This window comes from Phoxinus phoxinus (assembly GCF_949152265.1).
Source record: "Phoxinus phoxinus genome assembly, chromosome: 14".
Lineage (NCBI taxonomy): Eukaryota > Metazoa > Chordata > Actinopteri > Cypriniformes > Leuciscidae > Phoxinus > Phoxinus phoxinus.
This window is the reverse complement of record NC_136889.1, coordinates 12,707,632-12,724,574: the sequence shown is the minus strand read 5'-3', so window position 1 is coordinate 12,724,574 and position 16,943 is coordinate 12,707,632. Positions and strand designations below refer to the sequence as shown.

At 38.0% G+C, this 16,943-nt stretch overlaps 2 protein-coding genes across 3 annotated transcripts in view; one reads left to right on the top strand and one right to left on the bottom strand.

Moving 5' to 3' along the window:
• Positions 1–70: 70 nt before the first annotated feature.
• Positions 71–8,380, bottom strand: shld2 (shieldin complex subunit 2). Of its 2 annotated transcripts, none has more exons than XM_079636218.1 (9): positions 8,149–8,380; positions 3,988–5,230; positions 2,740–2,847; positions 2,407–2,601; positions 1,412–1,558; positions 1,084–1,290; positions 771–1,008; positions 493–608; positions 71–380 (listed from the first exon to the last, which is right to left on the bottom strand). In XM_079636218.1, the coding sequence occupies exons 2-9, from the start codon at positions 5,141–5,143 to the stop codon at positions 205–207; spliced, it is 2,343 nt and encodes a 780-aa protein (XP_079492344.1). In that variant the 5' UTR covers positions 5,144–5,230; positions 8,149–8,380; the 3' UTR covers positions 71–204. The 2 variants fall into 2 exon arrangements, with proteins under 2 accessions (XP_079492344.1, XP_079492343.1); XM_079636217.1 differs by having other exon boundaries at positions 135–380; positions 2,407–2,593; positions 2,729–2,847; positions 8,149–8,342.
• The window catches only part of glud1a (glutamate dehydrogenase 1a), a 53,529-nt gene continuing 43,983 nt past the window's right edge, over positions 7,398–16,943 (top strand). The window contains exons 1-3 of the mRNA XM_079636233.1: positions 7,398–8,046; positions 11,200–11,280; positions 11,364–11,419. Coding sequence (XP_079492359.1) covers positions 7,644–8,046; positions 11,200–11,280; positions 11,364–11,419 — 540 coding nt within the window. The 5' untranslated portion in view covers positions 7,398–7,643. The remainder of the gene's footprint in view (positions 8,047–11,199; positions 11,281–11,363; positions 11,420–16,943) is intronic.

The following is a 16,943-nucleotide window of genomic DNA, read 5'->3' as shown; positions in this document are numbered from 1 at the left end:
CTTATTAAACTTGGTTGTCCTTAAATGGCTGGGCCCAATAATTACACTAAAGGCTTTTTTTTTTTTTTTTGCTTAAACAACAATAAAAACACATCTTTCCAAAATGTCTTGATGCTAAAATTAGACACGAAACAGAACATTAAGACAGTTTAATCATTGTCCATGAAAATACATAGCATCATGCGAAAAATACATGAATATTCGTCATCCCTCTGGTGAGCTAAAGTCTAATAATAAAAAGTTCTGGATGATGGGAATGCTGTTCTCATCACACTGAAAATGGCTTCGCACAGTCAGGAGAAATGTGTTCTTCATGGGGGTCAACATAGAACTAATCCTGTCAGCTATTACCTGGATGAACCTCACCTCTGATGCTGGAGCTTGGGACAAAAAAAAAAAAAAGAGATTTTTTTTTAAATTAACAATAATGAAACAAAACATATCAAGAGAACAATAAACATTAGTGAAGAGGGAAAAGGGAAAGTACTTCACCTATGATCTTATGTAGCCTATCAGGAGGAGTGTTCAGAAGGATCTTCTGCACTATAGCAGGAGGGACTTGCACACAGATTTGATCATCTCCAGCTCTCACAGTTAAAACTACTGGCCTAGAAAGACAAGTCAGGATGCTTTAAGAAGACAGAGTAGGTCTCGATAACTGGGTATAATTTAATTTATACATTTATATTATTTTATATATATATATATATACATACACCGTATATATATATATGTGTGTGTGTATATAATATAAGTCTGAAAGAACAGACCTATAGTAGTGACGCACTCCTGTGTGTGGTAGACAAGGGTAGCAGGGTCTGTATATGCCGTTCTCATCAGTTTCCAGTTCTGCAGAACACTGTCCACATCCAGCAAAAGTGATGTCACCAGAGACTACGTCCAGGATCCTCTCCATGGGCGTGTTGCCATCTATTAACACCGAGGCATCCTGGGATGGACTGCTCTGGAACTGGAACGCTGTGATTTTCATTTTCAGCTCTACATCACCTAATGAGTACATAAACAACCATGATGAATTATACTAATTACAAATGCATTGTTAGCATCAGCAAAAAGTCCTACCTGAGTATTTCTGGGAAAGTAGTGTGTTGAGATCAATCTCAAAACAGCTAGCGGTCCTCTGTGAGCGGACAGTGTTGTAAAACTCCTTACATCGACTGTCATCAGGAAAGAGAGGCTGACAGGAGCCCCATGGAGTAGAATGCAGCTCTAGCAAACCTGAGGTCACATCCTGTCTGACTAGCAGCATCCTGAACTCCCACACAGCATCTGTGAGGGGCATTAGCAATACTGATGCACAATAAAAACAATATCCCATTTCAGATTTACCTTCTCGACTCAAAGGCCCCTGCTGCCCAACACAATATCTGAACCATTGAAATATAAACACCTTTGTTCCTGTCCAAACGCTGCAGCCAAGAGAGAGCAGCTCCCCAAAGTACGACAGCCCCTTGGTGGCCATCTCCTTGCTCCACAGTCAAAACGGCTTTCAGTACACCTCCTGCTCTGGATATCCCCTCCACCTCATCACGCCAGGCTAAAATCAAGCAAAGCAGCATTCTGTAACAAAGATCCTTTGAGATTTGACAGTTTAGTATGTGAAGTGAATGTGAAGTACAGTGTAAGACATAAAATCAATGTATTAAAGGATAATTCCGGTATTTAACACCTTGAGTCTATTGTAGTTTGTTTTGGATGAACAAGAATGGTGGACAACATTTTTTTGACAATGGTTCCTCTCTCGAGTTTTTGACTATAATAGAATTGGCCATGGACCCATTTAACATTGGAGTCAATGGGCATGTCCGAAAATGTCATTAAAATAATTCATTACATTTATATAGCGCCTTTCTGGACACTGGAAAAATCGCTTTCAAAGCGCTTTACATAGAAGGAACACTGGAAAAATCGAACTGCAATTAAAAAAAAATTGCGATTTGAAATGTGATTTTTTTAAATAAAAAGTTCCAGTTTGCTGTGCTTGTCTGTAGGGCCATACATAAAAAGTATTTAACAAAATAAGAAATATTACTATATATAACAAAAAAAAGCTAGAAAAATAAAACTATTAATAACAATAATATATTATTTTACAGAGATATCTTTTTGACAAAAATAATAATTTTATGTCACAAATATGTTTTCTAGTTGCCTTTGAGATTTGACTGGTAAGTATGTGAAGTGAATGTTGTACAAGGCACATATAAATAAATAAATGTAATTTCTATGGAATACTTTATTCGGATTGGTCAATCATGTCACCCAGTGGTCTGATATTTCCTGCATATCAGTCCATTCACCTGGGAAATTGAAAATGGCTCTACTTTCCTGTTTCTCGTATTACATTTACTATATCATCTGAAACACTGCAATTCAGTTCCATACCTGTAATTAACTTCCTGTGTTTAACCCTAAGCAGAGCATGAACCAATGTGTCAGGACGTAACGCTCCAAGACGGATGAAGGGGATGGAGTCCAAATCCTGAGGCTTGTGAGGAGGCAGAGACAGCAGCAGGGGGCGCTTCTCACACAGATGAGTACACAGCATTCTCAATGTATAACAGTTCAAATTCTGTGGGGCTAGACAAGATCAGCATTACAAAGGCAGGGGACAATCATTACAGGCAATTATATGTACAATGTAAATATACATTTCAATATGACTTTATACCTTTAACTTTAAATCTGGCAAAATAGTAGCAATTACGTTTCTATTACCAGGTGGAATACGTTCCCCCGTGACCTGTCCCAGATTCAGCAGCTTACTGGTGAAGGAGGACTGCAGGACAGTCTCATTCTTCCACTTGTCTATGTGCACTTTCACATCTGCCGAAGAAAAGACAGAAAGACAACTGTGGGCATTTAATTAGACTGTGCATCTCAGGAGGGTTTTTTGCAACCAGACATCCTTTCAGACCAGCTACATTTAAGATGATTCACTGTTGTGTATATATTGGTTGAATGAGCTGAGTTAATCCGCCATTTGTTGGGCTGACATGACATGACCACAGAGGAATGTCCTGATATTCTTGTTTTCTTGCCTTAGTGGTTAATTTCTTGTTCACACCTATTCTCTTGGCAAAGATTCCTTCAAATGTTTCCTATACAAATACAGCGAACACTAATTCTGTATTTTCATTTATGAAGTCACATATTGCATGATAAAGCCTTAAAATCGTATTTTTAAATAGAGGTGGTCTAAAATAACTCTGGATTCCAGAGTATGTTCTATACAGTATGTGGTTGGTAGATTCCTTAATGTTTTTGAAAGAAGTCTCTTATGCTCAACAAGGCTGAATTTATTTGATTAAATACTGTATACAGTAAAAACAGTAATATTATGAAATATTGTTACAATTTAACATAACTGTTTTTAAAATGTAATTCTGTGATGGCAAAGCATCATTACTCCAGTCTTCAGTGTCCCATGATCCTTCAGAAATCCTTCTAATATGCTGATTTGCTGCTCAAGAAACATTTCTTATTATTATCAATGTAAAAAAAAAGTACTGCCTCATTTTTTTGTGGGAACTGTGATACTTCTTTTTTGATGAATCAAGTTAAAAAGAACAGCTTTCTTAAATAGAATTGTAACATTAGAAAATCTCTAAGTAACTTTTGAGCAATTTAATGTATTGCTGAATAAAAGTATAATAAATAAATAAAAATAAATAAAATAAATTACTGACCCCAAACTTTTGAATGGTAGTGTATGATTGTGCATATATATTGTGTGTAATGTTATATCACAAGAATATGTAAAATCATAACTTGGCAAACATGAATTCTGAATTATTCTTGAAGATACTTATTTAGAGATAATGCACAATATTTAACATCATCAAAATATGTAACATAAATTCCTGACTTTTCTGGATATTTGGCACTTTTAAGACTGATATTTTCCAGACGAAAAATAAAAAGTATTTGTTTGTAGATCTAATGAGGAAGTCTCAATGGTTTCACCTGTAATTAGCAGAATATCTCCTGGATATACAGTCAGAGCCCAGAAAGCAGCTGTCCGCCATAGAACCACCTTCATCTCCACGTCCGATTGGTCGGTGACGATCAGCGTTGCTAGAGGTACACTGGAACCAGCCGAAACTCCAGTTTTCACTTTGACCTCTTTTAAGTGGCATGGGTGCACCACAGCAACTAAGATGGCGTATCGTACACCATGGGTCTTACACCTGGCCAGCAGGGTTGTAGGACCACAGAGGGGGGCGGCAGATCTTACCCTCTGCTCTGTTGTTTCTTTAGTTTTACTTACAGCCTGAGACAACTTCATCTTTTTAGAAGTAGTGGGACTAGGTGAAGTCTGTGCAGCTGTAGTCGGTGAGTCAACGTTAAACCCGACTTCCTCATGATCCGCAGGTTTTTCAGCTATAGCATTGCCCTGAGAGCAGAGGATGCCGTCAGATGTGATTTCCAGAATCACGCCTCTCTCTTGCTGTCTTTGGCTTAGACTGTCATTATGCCACTCTCCTGAGCTTTGCAAGGTTCCTCCCAAGCCCCTCTCTTCAGGGCTGACCATAGGACTGTACAATTCTGGAGAACTTATGGAGGCTGAGGCCATTTGTTTAGGCGGAGTATGTGGAGAACCAAGAACGAAATCTTCAAGAAAGCCAGAAGTTGGACACCGGGCCACTCTACTTCGAAGAAGCAAGGCTTGGGATTTTGTCCATGTACTCAGATACTCAGTCTCTGTGGAAACAGGCGATGTAGGCCTTACGTCTTTGCTCTGTCTATTTAAACTAGTCTGCGGACAGGAGAAACAACTATCTAGGTATTCTGTCAACAACACAGGACACAACTCCTCTTCCTCAACGGACTCTGCATTTGGTTGAGAGCACCCGCAGCCCGATGGAGTACTGTCATCCTGGGATGTTACTGTGTTGTCCTCTGTACTCTCAGAGGTACCAGACTCCGGTCTACCACTAATCACTGCACCACACTCATCGTCTGTTTGGACCTCTCTAGTGTCTTTGGGAATCAACCTGCCTTGACTCCAAGTGAGGTCCACTGTCTTCCAGTGCTTGACTCCTCTCTCCTGTACCTCTAAAGCAGGGGCTTGGGGACATGGGGCACCCCAAAACGCATGAATCTTCGGTTTGTTTGCCATATTGCTTTTAAGTTGCACTGATATTGGCCCAGTATTAAGATTTATTTTGCCAGGTCTTCATATTTACACTTGTATTAAAGTGGCCACCTGCAGGAAAATAGAAATGGATACTGTAGATTAAAACCTAGACAAAAGCTTAAATAAATATTAAAGGGATAGTTCAGCCAAAAAAATAATTTTCATTTTTGGGCGACCCATGTTGTTATTATTCAGTAAAAAATAAAACTATTAAAAATCTTTTCATTCATTGAAATAAAGCTGTAAAATAGGTATTGGATGATAAAAGGTCAACTTAATGACAAATGTTGCCTATAATAATAAAAAATACATAAATGTCACATAATTATAGGCTATATAAAACAATGAAAAACTACAAAAGCACGTAAAAATGTAAACCGTAAAAGTTAAATAAAAACATGTACAAATATATGAATAAATAATAATAATAAAATAACCAAACACCTGATTGTTCCTTTAAATATTATCAACAAATCAAATATTTATATATACAGTTGAAAAATAGCCAAATTACAGTAAAGGATTGTAGTCTAAAAGCCAATGGAGAATTCCAAGCAAGGTAGCAAGAAGGAATACACTGTAAAATCTCCACAGCTGGTGGGAATGACTGAGAATATTTTAATGTGTCTGTGCAAGTGTGCATTCCTTGGATCAGTTGTTTTCACTTAGCAAAAAGAAAAACATGGCAGTTTAATGAGTGACTCTCCAGAACTTCACCAACCAGATGATGGGCGTAGGCACCATGAGCCAATAGCAGAGCCGTACTTCTTTTAAACTACAGGAAGATTTATTGCAGGCAGAATTTGAAGCCTGAGATGAGGGTATGGATGGGGTGGAATTAAGAAGAAAGAGGACTGGGAACAGACAGAATTTCATGCTTCAGCTTATTCACACATGTATTCAAGATGTAATCTTATTACCTGTTTTACTTGATTACACCACATGGCATTTTTAGAGTTATTAAATAGAAACTTTTCTTGAAAATGGTTTTTAAAAAAAGTTTCCCAAAACTAAAAATGAATACAAAGAGTAGGCCTAAAGTTTTTTTCTTACTATGTCATTGACAGAGGTCAAAGCATCTTGTAAAAATAGTTTTTAAAAAATGAACATAAAAAATAGAAATACCATTTAAAAAGTACAGTAATCCATTGCTGCTGTCCACCTCCTATGATCCTGTGAGCCAGAGGCAACAGAGCATGCTCACATTGCAAACATGAGGCATATCCCGTGAAACTACAAAAACATGCACAAAGGCCCTGCAAGAGCTGATCTCCAGAACAGAATGTATTTCAGGAATAAATTACAGCTGACACAAAGATAACATCACATAATTAACAGTCCATGTCACTGTTACCCCAGGTGAAATAAATAAGTACATCTGGGTTTGTCAAATTTTAGTGACAATACAGATACAAATAATGCTCTTTTAGTGCCTTATTTGAGTATTATCAGTTTGTGTCTAGATTAAAAGAGAGAGAGAGAGAGTGAGAGTGTGTGTGTGTGTGTGTGTGTGTGTGTGCACAGAACACAGGGTCATTGTCCTTGATTATCCTTCTATGCACGTGTCATTCCAACACAAAATATTGTATTTAATGACCAAAATATACTGAACAAATCCTAATACGGTAGGTATCAGATAGGAAGCAAACACTATAATTGATTTATGAGACTGAAGATATGAAGCTACTCCATCATGGCCAGGAAAAGATCAATAACCCTGACACTAACTAATCACTGTTAGCAGGACCTCAGTTGACCTCTAATGACCCCGGCTGTACAAGAAAAATCCAGTTTGGATGAGCGAAAACAAAATAACCCTGTGCCCTCTTGATCCGTCCCGATTCTACCCTGTAGCTATTATTCTAGATAATAGTTGAAACTGTTCTTTGGGGGGGTGTACATTATTATTATTATTATTATAGATTGATAAAGTTGTCTGCATGTTGTCACATGCTGCTGACCACATGTGTTGCCTGAACGTTGTGGACAGCAGCAACTTTAATACTTTTACATATTTTTGTAATGCCTTTTCCCCAGGTTGCTACTACTTTTAAAAAAAAATTGTAATGCTTTTTTCCTAGGTTGCTAATACTTTTACATATTTTTGTAATGCCTTTTCCCTAGGTTGCTAATACTTTTAAAAAAAAATTTAATGCTTTTTTCCTAGGTTGCTAATACTTTTAAAAAAATTTTGTAATGCTTTTTTCCTAGGTTGGTTGCAAACACTTTTTTCAAAGCGTGTTTGCTTATGGTTCCTGCTCCCTGAGCGCCTCCCAGCTTGAGGTGGAGACCCACGGCACGCCTGTCTGCTGTTTAAAACTCGCAAACACTATTCAAGCTGACACTTTATTTAGTGTAGCAGAAAAGGGAGGAGCCGTGGTGTCCGTTTATTCACCCCGACCCACTCTTTGACACTGTCTATCTTAGTTTTTTCTTTCCTTCATAGATATTGTTAGCTAGTGTTTTAGTTTCAAACTAAGTCATGTATAGGTATCTGGGGGAGCTCGTCACACGCGCAGCCGCCAGCAGTTCACTGGTCTCGGGATGCGTCGATTCCGCCCTTCCCGCTTCCGCGACTCTCATGCGGGTCCGCCGTTACAGCGAAGCCGTAGGAGAGAAAGACGACGACCCTAACTTCTTTAGGATGGTCGAGGGTTTCTTCGACCGCGGAGCTTCTATCGTGGAGGACAAACTCGTGCACGATCTCAAGACGAGAGAAACGCCCGAGCAGAAGAGGCACCGAGTCCGAGGGATCCTCAAGATCATCAAGCCCTGCAACCACGTCCTGTCAGTGTCATTCCCAATCAAGAGAGACAACGGGGAGTGGGAGATGATCGAGGGCTACAGAGCTCAACACAGCCAGCACAGGACCCCGTGTAAAGGAGGTAAAGTTTGAATTCACGAATTCATTACACCGGGTTCGGGGATAATAGGACGCAGTCGCGTTCTCGAGAGTAAACATGCAAGCTGAGACACACAGCACTTACCTGTACCATCTTCTGAAGATTTGTTTTATGATGACGTAGGTCTGGGTGTCTGCAACACATATATTTGCAAGCTTCGTCTTTGTAATTTGACAGAGAGTGATTAATGATAGGCCTTGCGTTCCATGAACGTGGAAACAATCCTGCGTTGTGGTTGCGCAGCAGCGACACTCTGCGACTATTCGCGAATTTCGCATGCAAGCGTTTCTTCAAGCAGCTCAAAAAAATAATAATTGTCGATTGGAATGTACTGGAACTAGTGATAAACTGATAATATTTATGTGCTATGTCCGAATAAACAGTTTTTTATTGATTTTCTTCTTTCTTTCTGGTTCAAGATGGTTAGGTCTAAGGTGTTAGCCATGCTGAGTCTAGTTTAAGTTAACGTTACATAAAAAGTAGATTGTTCTAATTTGAAAAGGAAAAGTAAGACTGATTACCTCACAACTAACTGCAAGTTGGTCAAACTAGTTATTTAGACACAGTCTTAACATTGTGGCTAAATGCAACTGGCCCCTGGTCTAGGCCATTAAGTTAGCTGGTTTGTTGCAGAAAATGGTCAGCCTATGCCCATCTTAAAGAAACCAATCATGTTCCAAATTTGACCGTTGACCACAAAACCAATACCATGTTCCAAATTTGACTGTGGACCACAAAACCAGTCACATTGGTAAATTTTTGGAAATTGAGATTTATACATCTCCAATCTGATTAAATAAGCTTTCCATTGATGTATGGTTTGTTATGATACCACAATATTTGGTCTAGAGATACAACTATTTGAAAATCTGGAATCTGAGGATGCAAAAAATCGAAACATTGAGAAAATCGCCTTTAAAGGTGTCCTTTATGTGTGTGATTGGTTTGCATTCACCCACAAAAATAAATGTTTTATAGATTTACGGTAGGAAATTTACAAAATATCTTTATCGAACATGATCTTTACTTAATATCCTAATGATTTTTGGCTCAAAAGAAAAAATATATAATTTTGAGTTTTTGACCCATACAATGTATTGTTGGCTATTGCCGCAAATATACGCGTGCATGCTACTTGTGACTGGTTTTGTGATCCAGGGTCACAAATCATAGTATGACTGACTGCCTTACTGGTGGAACCAGTTGGTGGTGTGTTTAAGTTAGTTTGTTTCTGGTTTCCGGTGCTATTCAAAATACAGCTTAATGGGTTTTCCACAGGATTAGCAGTGTCTATAAATTCCTTAATACGCATTGCATTTTATATTTTATAATATGTAGGAGAATGAAATTGGAAAATCTTTTAAACAAATGTATAAAGAAATAGGCCTATGTCCTGCATTTCGTCACCATTTTAGGTCTTCATTTGTAAAGTATTGCAGCAGGAATGCTGCCTGTCTGTTCCATGTGTTTATTTTACAAGGTTTCCTAGCTCTGCTTCTGAATCTTTGTTTTTTTTATATACATCTTATAAATTACAGTTTTATCTTTGCAGCAATATTTGTATGCTTTTTGGAAGCTGTGAACCCTTTCATTATCAGTGGAATGTGTTTGTGTAAGAGCTGTTTCTGTCAAGCTTGACCTATCCTGGAGTTGTTTGTAAGACCATTACATTTTGCTTAGTCGGGACTGACTGCGCAATGCTTTATTAAGGAAGGGAGGTGGAAGACCCCAGAGCATTTCAATCTCTCAGCAGTTTCCCTAAATGGAAGCTTCATCCTATCAGTGTTTTTTAAACTATTTCCCCCTTTTTAAAACTGACATATCGTCACCTTAAACAGTAGAATGAACAAATAAAGTTAACTTGCATTAACCACCAATTTTAAGTTGTCTACATTCCACACAAGTTCGGCTGATCTGATCAACACAGTTTTGGAAGACATCTTATTGAGTAGAATCAATGGGAGCTTTCAGTGAGATAGTCACTGAATTCATGGTGAGACTTTAAACTGTTGAGTTTGTAAATTAGCTTAGTGCTTTAGTCAGTGGTTTTACCTTGAAGTCTGGCAACAGGATAACCAGACAAAACATTGTATGTTTTGCAACTGTGTGTCAGGACGTCTTGAGGTAATGTGTAAAAGCCTTCATAGTTCACTTCACATTGAAGAGGCGGTCAAAATTGGTCTTTTATTTTTTTATTTGTCCTGTACTGTTTTCTACAATATTGGCTATATGTTGGGCATAAGCAAACTAGGTAAATAATTATATGAACAGCAAATGTATACTTTATTTGGTAAAATAAGAAAGAAGATTAAGCAAAACCTGGTTATGATAGGTAAGATAATGCAGACTTTAGACTTGAGTAGAAATGCTCATTCCACAGTATGCATAAAGAAGTGCCAACACAGCTTGATAAAAAGCTGATCCTTTTTTTTTATAAGGTTAAAATTTCCTTACTCTCACCAATAAACTCTGGAAAGATACTGTTTAAATATGTACCGATAACTTTATTTGATGTAATAGTCATTTGAAATGAATTACTTGCTCTTAATCCATGAAATCAAGAAACTTTCCAGTGTCGTCCAAGCAGCCTTTTGAGGATGATTGAAAACAGAGATGTTTGGTGTAGTTGCTTTGGCTTTATCCACACCCAGTTTGGGCTCTGCCTGGATTTTCCTCCCTCATAGTTCAGTGGAGAGAGTGAGTCATCAAAGTGGTTGGTTTACTGCCTGTCCTGCTACACAAAATTTCCCCTCTCAGAACTGTAGACCAATTTTTCTTTGCAAATGGCAGTTCAACTATTTGAATTTTCAGGCCTCCTACTCCAAACAGGATAATGCCCAATACCATTTTAACTGACAGACAAGGTCTACTATTGCAGTGGGCAACTATTTGGCAGCTTTTATTCAATTAATCCCCCCTCCCCCCAAAAATTGCATTATGAAAAAAAAAAAACATTATGAAAGTGTTGTCGTCTGTGATTCCTTTAGTTTTAATCAATAGACAATCTCCTGTCTTGGCATCATAAAACAATTTAAATGAGCTATAATGCTTGTAATTTATTTTGATCCTTGATTTGACATTGTTTGCATAGACCTATAGTCTGATGAGGACTCAACACTGCTTCTGTTTCTCCAGGTATCCGTTATAGCACAGAGGTGTCAGTCGACGAGGTGAAAGCCCTCGCCTCACTGATGACATACAAATGTGCAGTTGTAGGTAAGTTCTGTGCTTTAATTTGTTTGTGTAAATTAGTTTGGTTGTGGCTGTTAGTATAAACGCATGAACTGTGCTCTCAACAGATGTGCCTTTTGGAGGAGCTAAAGCTGGAGTGAAAATCAACCCAAAGAATTACTCTGTGAGTGATTTCATATTCCCTGCATAATTATGATTTCAGAATATGGTAGAGTGTTTAATTAATTACTCTAATTTGAAATATTCCTGAAAATGCATGGCTATATTCTATTTAGGGCCCAAGCCTTGAAAAGGCGAAGGCCCTATTGTTTTTCTAAGGATTATTATTCTTCTTCTTCTTCTTTATTATTATTAGGGCCCAAGCCTTGAAAAGGCGAAGGCCCTATTGTTTTTCTTCGGATTATTAGGGCCCAAGCCTTGAAAAGGCGAAGGCCCTATTGTTTTTCTAAGGATTATTAGGGCCCAAGCCTTGAAAAGGCGAAGGCCCTATTGTTTTCCATGGGATTATTAGGGCCCAAGCCTTGAAAAGGCGAAGGCCCTATTGTTTTCCATGGGATTATTATTTATTCTTCTTCTTTATTATTATTATATTACTACCTTTTGGGCACTTTTGGGGGCCTTAACGTGCTCAAAAACTCTTGAAACTTTGCACAAATGTCAGAACCCGCGGCCATTAGGGCCCGACTGAAGCTGGGACCCGGGCGTGGCAGGGGGGCTCGACAGCGCCCCCTGGAATGGGATTCAAAAACATGTCCATATCTCAAACACGCTTGCATGTAATAATATGAAACTCGGTACACGTATAGATCTCATCGGGCCGAACAACTTTCGTGCTCTAAGTTTTACGCCAGTCCAACAGGAAGTCGGTTATTATGGGCTGTATGGAAACGCATGTTCTGGCATTTGAAACACTTGTCCTAGAGAATTCATCGGATGACCACGAAACTCGGTGTGCATGAAGTCAAGACATGGAGGATGATAAATTGCGAGGGGATTTTTGATATCTCGAACGGTTTGGCCGTGGCGAGGAAACGAATTTATGGCGAATATTGGAAACAGGAAGTGTGTTATAACATCCTCATACATTAATTGATCTGGATGAAACTTCAGCAGTGTGTTCGCTGTAAGAGGCCGATCACATGGATGTGACTATTGTGAGTCAAAGTTATAGCGCCACCAACTGGCAGCAGGAAGTGTGTCACTTTCAAAATGCTTTGAATTCACCCTCTTATTTTTACCCGATTTGCTTCAAACTTTATGTGTATAATGTAAACACACGACAGATGTAGACCTGTGAAAGGATTATTGATATCTTTAATACTGTCGCCATGGCAACGCTTTAAACTTTTATATTCTTTTTGGATGCATTTGAGGCTCTTAACATGCTTCAAATTGCATGAAACTCAACATGCATATCACATTTATTGTGTAATAGACATGTGCGAAGTTTCAGAAACGGGCGTGGTAAGGGGCTCAGTAGCGCCACCTTTAGTCAAAAATGGGGTATTAGTTTTATCTACAGTAACCAAACTCGGTACGTATATTCTTCTCTTCGAGCCGGACAACTTTCTAATTTACAGTCATTAGCTCCGACCAACAGGAAGTCAGATATTTTGGTTTGAATGTGATATATTGATATATTTTAGACTCCGAGTTTTTAGCGGTGGTTGATTTTATTCACACCAAACTTTTTCAACATGATGAAAATACATTAAAGATGCTAAATTATGAACGGATATTAAATATCTCAAACGGTTTTGCTGTGGCGAGGGATTAAAGTAATGTCCAGAAAGGAAACACTAAAAGCCTCATATCTTCTAAAATTTGTATTATACACCATTTATTTCTATATAAAAGTATACAAATATCAGAACTAAACCCATTTTGTTATTTTTTTCAATTTAAGAATTATGTATAAGTTAAAAAACAGCCAGAATGCGCTATTTAGTAAAAAAATAAGTCATACATAGGGCAATACTGCCCTCTTGTGTTCGAAATCAGGTAGGCCCATTGTATATTGTATTTATATATAAATATATTAGTGACTGTGAGAATATTTTCCTACGGGTTAATGGATGTGTGATTAAAGCGGGGGCTTTTAAATCGCTAACTTAAAAGCCAAAGTAGTAGCCTACTGGACGTCCAGTAGGAATGAACTAAAACACATTCACTCTGTTCTGCTCATAGACTGTAAAAAAATGGTTCTGCTCGTTCCTCGCCGTGAACGCGTTATTACCCGTGTAGCCGTGAGCATTTAGTTTCATTTTAAACATAGCGCCATTTCGGGGGTGGGATTGCTTGAATTGCGTGTTCAATATTCCGTCATCATCTTTTCAGTCAGCTGTCCACCCATGATTAATGAAATTGGACTCCTTGTGCTGATCTTTGCTGCGACTCTCATTCAGCTCACGATTTATTAAGCGGACACGTTCAGGTTTTAATTGTAGGTTAGTGCCCGTTCTCTAACTGAACTAAATTATTTGAACACACACACACACATCAAATCGACGGTGGAGCGCGATGATATATTTAATATATCTGTATATTTGAATATCTGTATATTTTTCCCACCGGTTAACCAACGTGTGACACCAGCGAGGGCTTTTAAATCGCTAATATAAAAGTGAAAGTAAGTATGATTATGGTGGCGCTTGCAGTGCGCTCGAATGAATTCCTATGAAAGTAGAAATTAACTAAAAAACGTTCGCTCTGTTCTGCTCACTCCTCGCGTTGGACGCGCACCGTTATGAATGCCTGTGCAGCCGTGAGCTTTTTTAGTTTAATTTTAAAATTAGCGCCATTTCGGGGGCGGGTAGACTATTGCTTGAATTTATTTTACAAAAACACGTGCCATATTTCAGATCAATATATTTGTTTTCCTTAAAATTATTCTCATCTGAATTACAAATAATGTATTTCTGTATAAAATAATACTATGACTAAAAATGCATTTGATGTTTCTTTTTTAATCAATAACTTAAAAATAAACGGATTAGGCTACTGCTCTGTTTGAGGACTAGAAATTAAAACCAATGCAATATGATGAATGTCCAAAAGATGGCACCGACAGACTGTTTTAAACGAGGTTGGATAAATATTTCTTGTTTTTAAACAGTGTACGTGTGCGTGGGTGTGTGTGTGTGTGTGTGTGTGTGTGTGCGTGTGCGTGCGTGCAATCAGTCCCAGGTAAGAGGCATGAATGATGGGAATTGGACTTCTGGGAGTGAGGTTAATATTCCGGAGACGGTTCCCTCAGGTTGTGAAAAGGAGGCGGCGCGGGAGCCCCAATAGTAACCAACTGCAGAACCCCAGAACCATACGTCATATCAGTGTGATCACGACAGCGCCAGCCTAAAAGTCTGATGCCAGAAGTGGGCGTGGCCAGACATTGCGCTACTTCTGTGTTTCAAAGTTTAAAACAATGCTGATATATTTTTTTTTGAACGATTTCATTACAAATGTTTATTTAATATATATATATATATATATATATATATATAAAATATTATAAAATATAATAACAATGTTTTGTCCTATTAACAAAAGACAGACAATGTACTATGAACAAATGTTAATAGTTTTTTAAAAGTTAAAATGATACTTTATGCATTTGGTTAGTGTCAAATGATTAACAATATAAATTGAACAAAGTTTAAAACAAACAAAATAATAAAACGAAAACAAAGCTTGAACATCTGATTTAATTGAAAAGCATTTTTTAAATAAAATGTGTTTTTTTCCTCTGAAATAGCAAAAGCATCGCACACTAGCTGTACCTGCTCTAAATAAATAATAGTCATTAAATAAAAATACAAAATCGAAATAAATAAATTATATTTTATTGTTATTTTTTTAATTCTTGTTCTGTTCTGAATATCAATACATTTAAAGGATTTGTTGTGGAATATTTTGAGTATCATAATAAAATCAGAACAATTCTCGTTTTAGTGATTATTTTTATTTTTTATTTTTTTCACTGTTCTAATCAGGTCAGGCAAGTCAAATTCTTTGTCTTGTCCCTTAAAAAAGGTAATATATATATATATATATATATACCACACTTCATATGAATTTTTGGTGTTGTGTACTTACAATGGCTGCTGATTTCATGTGTCCGTTAAGTCCATGAGACTGTAGGGTGTCTAATTTTTCATTTTAGGTTTCAGAAGGGTGCTCACGGATACTTTGTGGTTGATATGTGCCCTCGATGCGCACTTTTGCAGAACCCACACTGATGCAAGCTCTAAAGCAGACTTCTTCTGGACAATCAAAGCGGAGTTACGTTATTGCCCATTGTGCACAGGAACCCTAAAGGCACCGGGGTGGCGGTTTTATATATATATATATATATATATATATATATATATATATAAATAAATATAGCTGCAAGCAGCGATGGAGGGCCCAAGCCGGTGGCACCGCCACCCTGGTGCCTTTAGTGCAACTAAAGGCACCGGGGTGGCGGTGCCACCGGCTTGGGCCCGTAATCGCTGCTTGCAGCTATATTTATTTATTCTTCTTCTTTATTAGGGCCCAAGCCTTGAAAAGGCGAAGGCCCTATTGTTTTCCTTCGGATTATTCTTCTTTATTATTAGGGCCCGAGCACCGATGGTGCGAGGACACTATTGGAATTGCTCTGTTTATTATTATTATTATTATTATTATTATTATTATTATTTTCCGCATTCAATCGCATTTTTGAGGGCCTAAACATGCACGAAAACTCACGAAAATTTGCACACGCGTCAGAACTGGCGAAAATTGACATCTGATATGCGTTTCAGAATTGGGCGGGGTAAAATGGCTCGATAGCGCCACCTATAAAGGTTCAACGGAGTGCGCCTCCCGCTACGTTTCACGTACGTGTACGAAATTCGGTACATACATGTAATTACCCAATACCTACAAAAAAGTCTCTTGGAGCATAGCCTTAAACACAACAGGAAGTCAGCCATTTTGAACTTCCTCTCTGATTTTTGTGCAGTTTTTGCCATTTTCAGGCCTCGTACTTTAACGAACTCCTCCTACAGTTTTAATCTGATCATCTTCAAATTTGGTGAGTGTAATCTTAAGGCCTTTGCGACGTTAAATTGCGAAGATCTAGAGTTTTCGTCGAAGGGCGTGTCCTCGGCGGCCTGACAAATTTTGATGTTTCGCCATGAAACAGGAAGTTGCTGTAACTCAGGCAAACAATGTCCAATCTGCCCCAAACTTCACATGTTTGATAAGCGTTCTGTCCTGAACACATGACCATGCTCAAATTCAGTTACAGTCATAGCGCCACCTGCTGGCAACAGGAAGTGACATGTTTAACACTGTTTTGGACTCCTAATAACATATAAAAAATTGCCAGCAAGTGCTTAACATGTTAACAACATACTAGAAACATGCTAAAACATGCTAGCAAACATTAGCTAAGTGCTAAAGCATGCTATTACTGCAATTAAATAGGAATTTGCTGTAACTCAGGCATTGGATGTCCAATCTGCCCAAACTTCACACGTTTGATAAGCGTTCTGTCCTGAACACATCTACATCAGAATATTCAGTTATAGTAATAGCGCCACCTACTGGCAACAGGAAGTGACATGTTTAACACTGTTTTGGACTTCTAATAACATACAAAAAAGTGCCAGCAAGTGTTAAACATGTTAACAACATACTAGAAACATGCTAAAACATGCTAG